The following is a 10,027-nucleotide window of genomic DNA, read 5'->3' on the forward strand; positions in this document are numbered from 1 at the left end:
GCACATATGAACACCCCTATGCTTGAACATGGTGTTCGTTATGGAAATCCATGACGAACACAGAAGGCCCCAGTGACCGGCATCCAGGTGAGGGAAAATGCCATCCAAAGTTTTCATTCATCATGGAAGGTTTGCTGAACCGCTCTTTGTCTCATCCCTCACCTAGGACCATTTTGCCTTGGGTGGCCCTACCAAGCGCATAAAGCCCCGGACAACCGAGCTTCTAGGATCATTGGGACACGCAAACCCCTCCACCACGATAAGGTGGCAGTTCGAGGAGGGGTAAATATTTGAGCTCAGCTCATATTTTAAGGGGTCATATTTAGATAATCATTTATACACTTCTACATTTTTATTGCCATTTTACAGTACATCTTAGTTTGTTGTTTTTTCCATTCTTTATTTGTTTCTTCAAAAATAAGCTGCACACTGTAGGGAGAGGGTTAAAAATGTATTGTCTCCCTCTTACCCTGCAGGACCAGGTTTAGAAAGGAAAAGCCCTAAGCCCTCTGTGACTGCTAGCATAGTTTCAGTAAGATAATAACAATCTTTATTTCATCTAAGCCTGTATAAGTTTATTTGTAAAGAAACAAAATATATCAAACACCAGAAGTTAAACAGATGAAATCATACAACCTGAACGGCTGAATAAATCTCTCATAAAATGCTTTGTATGAGGTTGTTAACCTTGAGCAGTTACAGAATGAGAAGCTGACCAGAGAGTGTTGCAGGTGGCAGAAGAAGAGCAAATGACCCAGTGCAGGTGGCAGGTTTTAAACCGAGAAGAACCAGGACATTCTGAAATGCTCTAAAATTCTCTTTTATGTACTACCTTAATGAATGGTCACATATGACTTACAAAAACAAAGCAATGGTTGCATTATGCTAAAACTGAACAACTAATAATTTGTCATTGGTCATGTTATTTGCATGATCATTGCTACTTAGCTAATGCAATGACATCATAACTGATAAGGTCTCAATCACTTATCGCATCTCTTCTCACAAGCCTATACACACTATTTTATCTTCAGTTTAAAACTCACACAATCTATTTAGCTATCATATACAAGTAGACACTACTGGATGTTTTTAATTTTTCATATACCTTCAGCGATGATGATAATCTTTAACATAAAATATGTACACTGACTAAACATTCTACAGTACAAAAAAACATTCCTGTTCAATGTTTGCTTAAATTAAATTAAAAACTCTGTTTATCCATCCAGCAATCTTCAAAACCCAACTAGTCCAGAACAGGATCAGCAAGTGACGGGTGCAATTTAGTACTGCTCTCCCACTAGTTACCATATGTTTAATCAACATCTCGCTGAGTGACTGCACAATTTTTTATGAAATTGAACTCCTGGTTAGTTTACACATCTTTATAATTCAAGTATAAGCTCAATTTTTCTCTTCTTTAATGAGTCAAGGATAAGTAATCATACATTTGGTTGATACAATTCCATTTTCCACTCTACTGGAGCCTATCGCAGCTGTTTTCAGGTGCAATGTAGGAACAACAACTGGACAAGGTGCCAGTCCATTGCTTGGCGAACACACACCAGGGCTAATTAAGTAACACCACTTTACGTAACCTCTATGACTTCGGACTGTGGGATAAAACTGGAGCACCCAGAGGAAACCTATATGGATACAATGATAACATTCAAACTCCATATAAAGAATACACTCAGTATGCAAATTGTTTTCTCCTAATTGCAAGGTAGAAACCTTACTTCTGCACTACCATGCTCACATACAGTTTTGTATATTTTGGCATTACAACTAAAATAATGTGTAAACCTCTTAAAAGTTTTCTATAGCCTTCATTAGTTATTTGTAATTAATTTATAATGTGTAACTAGATGAGAAGCACACTTTATAAACCTGTTCAGACTGGCAGCTGAAAATTAATCATGAGGCAACACAACAAACACATAAGGTGTATATAGAAAAGAAGTAAATATCATCTAATAAAACTGTGTTGCCTAGTTTTTAAATTTAAAGACACATTATACATTAAAACACTTAAAAATATAATTCAACCGATTCTTAAAAATAACAAAAGCAGAATTCAAATAAAACATAAGTTATGATTAATACAAAATACAGTAAATCTGAAGAGAGATAAAAGGTTTTAATTTATTTTGCACAATTTTAGATATTATTGAAAGGGGGATTTTATATACTACTTTTTCAGTTTGGAAAGCTATTGAAAATGTAGTCATTTCTCTATGTGAAAATAGTTAATTTGAACACTATTATTTTGCATTTACATACATTTAATAACTCAAACAACAAAATATACAAGCCTACAACATGACAGTGGCAATTAATAATGTCAAGAAATACATAAAATAATGCAACATTATTTAAAAATGACTGTTATGTGAATGATACCATAATGCTTGAAGTTTTGGTGGCACATCACACAAATTATTGTCAACATAAATATATTTAATATACAAAATAAAATAATATTGAAAGCAGTAAAATATATTTTCATATTATGTTAAATAATAAAACAATCCAATAATTATATGATAATCATTAGTTGCTAATTTGTTAATTATCATTTTTCTGTAGAGAAACAAACCTTTTTCTATGAAATTAGAAGAAAAATCAAATGAGGTGTTCATCTTTTATGTTATATTAATATGTAGATGCCGAGTACTGATTTAAAAGAACATACAAAAGTGTTACTACTTTCTTTAATTCTGGTAAACATTGATATTAGTATAATAATTTAGTCACATATAAGTTTTGTTCTAGAAGAACAGTTTTGGAAAATCTTCCCAGTTGCAATTAATTTCAGGGCTTTTCTGAACCAACTGTAAAAGAAACCATAAACAAGAGGGTTAAATGTTGAGTTCATGTAACCAAACCACATAAAGATTTCGAAAAGTAAAGGTGACATAACGTGATTTATAAGGGGATCAATGATGTTGCACAAGAAATATGGGACCCAGCAGAAAATAAAAACTCCCACCACAATTGCCAGTGTTTTTGCAGCTTTGGTTTCTCTTCTGTTTGATGCAGCCCACTTTTTTTGTTCCTTCTGGCTTTGATGTCCTACGTCTCTTATTGCCCTGGCCTGCCTACTAGCAACTGAAAATATTTTTATATAAATGCATATCATAACAGCCCCTGGGAGGTAAAAAGAGAACAATGATGATAAAAGACCTGAAACTTCATTTAGCATCAGATTACAGCTCCCCACACATTTTGCATTTATATATTGGTCTTCTATTCCTTTTATGTTTAACTCAAGAAATATAATTATAAAACCAAGCACAGCTGACAGAACCCAGGTGAAAACAATAAAGATGAATGTTACAAAGTCCGTAATAATATTTTTGTACCTTAAAGGATGGCATACAGCAAAATAACGATCAACGGATATTAGACACAAATGAATGATTGATGCTGTTACAAGCATTATAGCTGAGCTGTGATGAAACTTGCATAATAATTCACCAAAATACCAACAGCTTTCAGCAATTCGAGCCATGAGATATGGCATTACAAAGCCCCCTAGAAGTAAATCAACCAGTGCCAAAGAGAGGATGAGATAATTTGTTGGAGTATGAAGCTGTCTGAAGTGTGATATGGTAACAACAACCAAAAGGTTTCCACATACAGTCACAACGATGATTATGCACATTATGATATATATTATTAATGAATTGTTGACTGAATAGAGTTGTTTTGGGCAAGAATCATTAAGTGAATCATAACAGACTAGTGTATACTTTAGAATCCTGTTTTCATTCAAATTCATTGCTTGTAGCCTGGACATTGAAGTGTCCTATCCTAAAGAAAAAAATATAAATACCATTATATGCATATTAGATCAGCAGTTAATAATATTTAACATAGCACACAATTGTAAGATTTCAAAAGTTTAAGAGGAACTAAGGGGCTTTGCCCCCTGCTCGCTTCACTCGCCAACTCCCCTGTCTCTGCTTCTCGCATAAGTGGATTTCATTTTTACTAAACAACAAATCTTTTAATTCTTGCAGATATGACTCTTCATTGGGAAGAAACACAACTTTTCCATGGTGGCAACATAAATGAGATGATCTACAAGTCTCTGACTTAAAGTTCAAATCTGAAGAATATATTCAAGCTTTTGTCGCTGTTACATTATTTCACGAGTAATAATTTACATTTTTTGCACTAATGCGATCTTTACTTTCATTTTTTTGAGACTTTTGAATTTTAGTACTTTCATTATCTCTAGCCTGCTGTGCATGTTGATTACACCAACGTTTTTGTATTCTTTACGATGTTCTACTTTGTCACCTACTCTTTGGATTTTATTTCCGGCCCTGGGTGTGGTTAAATCTCTTGGCACAAAGTCTCATCTCATGGGACATGAAAGTATCTCTCTGAAAAAGTCACGTCTCTCCCAGGATTTTTTTATTATAATAGAGAGATACGATTGAGTTGTTTAGCTAATGCATCATGTTTAAGATAAGGACTTTTAGTTAATAATATTAATGATAATATGATAGGATGTATACGTCAGCAAAAAAAATCAGGTTCTGAGATCTCCAAACCTTTGACCATTTACATTTTAAAAGCTATACTACAAAATGTCATTTTACTTTATATAATTTAAGCCATTAATCAATATTATAAATATAAAAATTGTAGCACAAGACGGTGAGCAGTCTAATTACCATTTCTTTTATTTTTTTTTTAAGTGCCATTTCCAAACCTGGTAATTTGATAATCAAATCAAAAAGAGTATGTTTCTTATATATTATTAAAATCATTTCATTTTCACAAAGAAAGACTTAATCATATTTGTTATTTCATACCAGTTTCAGATTTACTCTGATTTGCAGAAAAGTGATGTAATTTGTTTATGAAATTCCTAATAAATAGAGTTTAAAAAGTGTGGAAACTTTTTGACCATTCCTCGTATATTTACTTAACTTGCAAGAAAATCACAGCAAGTGGTGGTGATCTTTCCACTTGAAAAATGTCTAATCTTTACTGCTACTAAAAATCATTTTTAAACTTTTAGGTTAGGATAACAAATACATTTTTTATTTGATCATTTTTTCCAGCTTGGACTGCCCTAAATGAAAGAAGTTGATTTGGTAGCAGCAACAATGATTAGAGACCTGTTTGGGCTTTTAAAATTTTGTATTTTTGAAAACAGTAATACCAGACTGTTGATCAAATACAGTGGTGTGAAAAACTATTTGCCCCCTTCCTGATTTCTTATTCTTTTGCATGTTTGTCACACAAAATGTTTCTGATCATCAAACACATTTAACCATTAGTCAAATATAACACAAGTAAACACAAAATGCAGTTTTTAAATGATGGTTTTATTATTTAGGGAGAAAAAAATCCAAACCTACATGGCCCTGTGTGAAAAAGTAATTGCCCCCTGAACCTAATAACTGGTTGGGCCACCCTTAGCAGCAATAACTGCAATCAAGCATTTGCGATAACTTGCAATGAGTCTTTTACAGCGCTCTGGAGGAATTTTGGCCCACTCATCTTTGCAGAATTGTTGTAATTCAGCTTTATTTGAGGGTTTTCTAGCATGAACCGCCTTTTTAAGGTCATGCCATAGCATCTCAATTGGATTCAGGTCAGGACTTTCAGGCCACTCCAAAGTCTTCATTTTGTTTTTCTCCAGCCATTCAGAGGTGGATTTGCTGGTGTGTTTTGGGTCATTGTCCTGTTGCAGCACCCAAGATCGCTTCAGCTTGAGTTGACGAACAGATGGCCAGACATTCTCCTTCAGGATTTTTTGGTAGACAGTAGAATTCATGGTTCCATCTATCACAGCAAGCCTTCCAGGCCCTGAAGCAGCAAAACAACCCCAGACAATCACACTACCACCACCATATTTTACTGTTGGTATGATGTTCTTTTTCTGAAATGCTGTGTTCCTTTTACGCCAGATGAAACGGGACATTTGCCTTCCAAAAAGTTCAACTTTTGTCTCATCAGTCCACAAGGTATTTTCCCAAAAGTCTTTGCAATCATTGAGATGTTTCTTAGCAAAATTGAGACGAGCCCTAATGTTCTTTTTGCTTAACAGTGGTTTGTGTCTTGGAAATCTGCCATGCAGGCTGTTTTTGCCCAGTCTCTTTCTTATGGTGGAGTCGTGAACACTGACCTTAATTGAGGCAAGTGAGGCCTGCAGTTCTTTAGACGTTGTCCTGGGGTCTTTTGTGACCTCTCAGATCAGTCGTCTCTGCGCTCTTGGGGTAATTTTGGTCGGCCGGCCACTCCTGGGAAGGTTCACCACTGTTCCATGTTTTTGCCATTTGTGGATAATGGCTCTCACTGTGGTTCGCTGGAGTCCCAAAGCTTTAGAAATGGCTTTATAACTTTTACCAGACTGATAGATCTCAATTACTTCTGTTCTCATTTGTTCCTGAATTTCTTTGGATCTTGGCATGATGTCTAGCTTTTCAGGTGCTTTTGGTCTACTTCTCTGGGTCAGGCAGCTCCTATTTAAGTGATTTCTTGATTGAAACAGGTGTGGCAGTAATCAGGCCTGGGGGTGGAATTGAACTCAGGTGTGATACACCACAGTTAGGTTATTTTTTAAAAAGGGGGCAATTACTTTTTCACACAGGGCCATGTAGGTTTGGATTTTTTTTCTCCCTAAATAATAAAAAACATCATTTAAAAACTGTATTTTGTGTTTACTTGTGTTATATTTGACTAATGGTTAAATGTGTTTGATGATCAGAAACATTTTGTGTGACAAACATGCAAAAGAAAAGGAAATCAGGAAGGGGGCAAATAGTTTTTCACACCACTGTAGTTATGTGGTTATTATAATGTGCACATCTGATTCTTTTAAGAAAATAAACCACTAATCAAAACAAAACACTTTGACATACACAATTTTTCACCACCCATTTTCTTCTTAAAGCCATTTATTCTGTAAAATACACATTAGCATGATACCTTTTGTCACAGCATCCAGCACAAGGCAGCATTCAAACCCTAGATAGGTTTTCTATTGCAGGGCAGATTTCCAGGCTTTTTTCCCTTAAAAATAAACATTATTGACTAGATTCACTAAAACATTAAAAAGTCTTCCTCATATTGTTGAACTGATTATTGCATGTAATGGTTTCAATTTATAGTATATAATAAAGTATATATATATATATATATATATAAAGTGAGAAATAATGTTAGGTCAAAAAAACTGAAACTTGAATGCAAGTGTAATTAATGGAAATTAAAAACAAATTAACATTCCCTCGCTCCGAAATTTATATTCATGGAATGATTTGCTAAATATTAATGATTCCTGTAAATAATGTACTTAAGTTTACCATATTAATTTAAAGATGTCATACATATTTTATTTTCACATATTTTCCACATTTTTATCAATGTAGATCAATTTACTCCTGCCATCCATTGCCATTATGTTTTTGGCAGGAAAATGCAATGTTTATGGTTTTACCTAGTAAATGGTTAACACTTTATCGCAAGTAAGTACATAACAGTGTTCTCCTGCTACCAGTATAAATACAGGTAGTGTAAATCTAATGTTATTTGTTGCTAAGCTTTTGAAATGATCTCCTTTATTGGTGTATTTTATAAATGAAATGTATTAAAAATATGATAGTGTGCGATGCAGCAAAATAATAAGGGAATTTTTTAATAAATATTGTATATATTGAATTAACATTCTCATTGATGTTTTATGATGATGGTGATCTTTATTATTTATATTAATCTTCATAGACTAACATTTTCATGACATAAAATTGTGTATATAACATATAATTATTACTTAGTTAAATCTTACATATACTGTAGCAATAGTTTAGTTGTGCAGTGGTATTAGCTAAATTGAGGCAGATCTTTTTGCTGTGTAGTATGGTTCATGCTATTATTTTTGTTCATATGAAGTTGATGTATTAATAGCTGAACATCTATTGAGATGCAATTGTGCTTATGTAACACACAAGCAATGCATGTAAAATATATACATATATTTATATGTGCAGTTTACTTTTAATATAAAATGAAAGTATAGGGAAACCAACACCCAAAACAAAGAAGTTAAGTCACATACCTTCGATCGAATCCTTCTATTTATGCTGCACTGCTTTTCTTAATGAAGACTTTTATATACCTGATAGTCTAACAACGATGAAAAACAGCCTGACTATCATTACCTTCCAGATTTATTGCACTCTTGCACACAGTTAAACAAATATGTTACTTTAATTACCCCAAGGACTGATTCTTCTCCCATTGGCACTTGATGATTAGACAAAATACAACAAAATGAACATTCCTGAAAAGCAGTATAAATAATAAAAAATAAAAAGTCGGAAAAGCCAACATTGTTACAACTGTCATTTTTTGTATGACACAAATAAATATGGATGTGAAACAAAAACAGAAAAGAATGAATAAAAATGAATCCTCCTCTCAATAAAAAATTCTTAAGTAACTAAATACAGCTGCACTTCTGAGTTTGCTCTACATCTCATCGACACTTCACAGGATAAAAGATACACGTTACTGAATTAAAGAAATTAAATTGACCCAATATAAAATAACAAACAGTGAACATCAGTGAGCCTAGTCTCATCTGGAGCTAAGGCTTTCTATAGACGATATGGCCATTTGAACCATTTGAACCAACAATGATAAATCTTACAGATTAACAAGCAACTTTCTAATGCATATATATAACGTACAGGCTACTTTTTGCATGTTTCCCAAAAACTCTATTAAGCAACTTTGTTGTGATTTTTACTGCTCCCTATGGATTGCCTGGATTTTTTTCCTCTGCTATCATTCTAGATATTGCTATTGGATTTGTGTTCTTGATTTTGTTTGCCTTTAGGTTTTCCCCTAAATGTCAAACATATTTTGCTCCTTTTTCCTGCTTATCTTTAATTGTTCTTTAAATAATTTAATTACAAAAGACCATTATTTTAAGGGAGCCCAAGGTTTAAATGTTCCTCCTTGGTGTCTTTATATTTTTGAGCATTGAACCATACAAACTTGAATCTCCATTTTGAGCATGTGAAGGCTGAAGGCTGTTAGTTGTGTTTGGACTTAGGCTGCTTGAGGTGAAGCCTGTCCTTGGCTGAGACAAGAATCAAGATTAGTGTAGCCTTTTACTCTTATGAGGTCTGCATTAATTTTTATGCTATTCTGTGCCGAATATCGTATGTATGAATCTCGAAAATTTAAGGACACATTTTGAAGTGTTTGAAAAGTATACACTTGTAATGTAACATCAGATGAAACTCACCTGTTGCTTTATGAGACCACATGGTATCAGCTAAAATCTCTGCATGTCTCAGTGATATTTTTTCCATGTTATACAACTGTTCAGCACTCCATCTCTGTTCAGCTTGGCTCATTATCACTAACACCTGAGAAGTCGGTATGTAACCTAGTGGTGGTGTTTGATATCCATCTGCACTTCAAGGATCATGTTGTTATGGTTTCCTGATCTTGGAAAATCACCCTGTATAATATCCCCTAGATCAGACTGTATCTGATACAGTATGCAGCATAACTCCTACTCCAGGCTCTTGTCTTGTCACATTTGTAATACTCCAACTGTCCGCTGGCAGCATTTTTGGTGTTTAACCATCTAAGACATGCATAAGTAATTCCTCTCTTCAGATCACTACACTATGAAGCAGAACATATGAAGATCAAATCCTTGATGCTTGCATACAAATAAATCAGTGGGACTGGACCTACAAATAAAGTAACTCTTGTGAGATCCTATATTCCTTCTTAACCACTCAGGTCTGCTGTTAAATGGCATCTCTTGATGCCACCTCTGCGTGGTATCAAATTTCAGTTCAAAATGTTTTCATGTGTACCTCAAGGCTGGTGGAATGAACTCCTCACCTCCATTCGAAACAGTGACTCCTATAATGTGTTAAAGAAGCATTTGAAAACTCTTGTGTCTGGTAACGTTCAATCAAAGTGATATTAGTTGTTAAGTTTTGTAAATCTGTGAATTGTAACTAGTATGATG

General features: G+C 34.0%; 1 protein-coding gene across 1 annotated transcript; it reads right to left on the reverse strand.

The window, feature by feature from the left end:
* Positions 1-2,752: 2,752 nt before the first annotated feature.
* LOC120526500 (trace amine-associated receptor 1-like) lies at positions 2,753-6,184 on the reverse strand (the record flags this gene model as incomplete). Its single annotated transcript, XM_039749665.1, has 2 exons — positions 2,753-3,681; positions 6,169-6,184. Coding segments are annotated over 2 exons (945 nt in total), but the record flags the coding sequence as incomplete, so codon positions are not given.
* Between the last annotated feature and the right edge of the window lie 3,843 nt (positions 6,185-10,027).

The sequence above is a fragment of the Polypterus senegalus genome, chromosome 3, assembly GCF_016835505.1.
Source record: "Polypterus senegalus isolate Bchr_013 chromosome 3, ASM1683550v1, whole genome shotgun sequence".
Lineage (NCBI taxonomy): Eukaryota > Metazoa > Chordata > Cladistia > Polypteriformes > Polypteridae > Polypterus > Polypterus senegalus.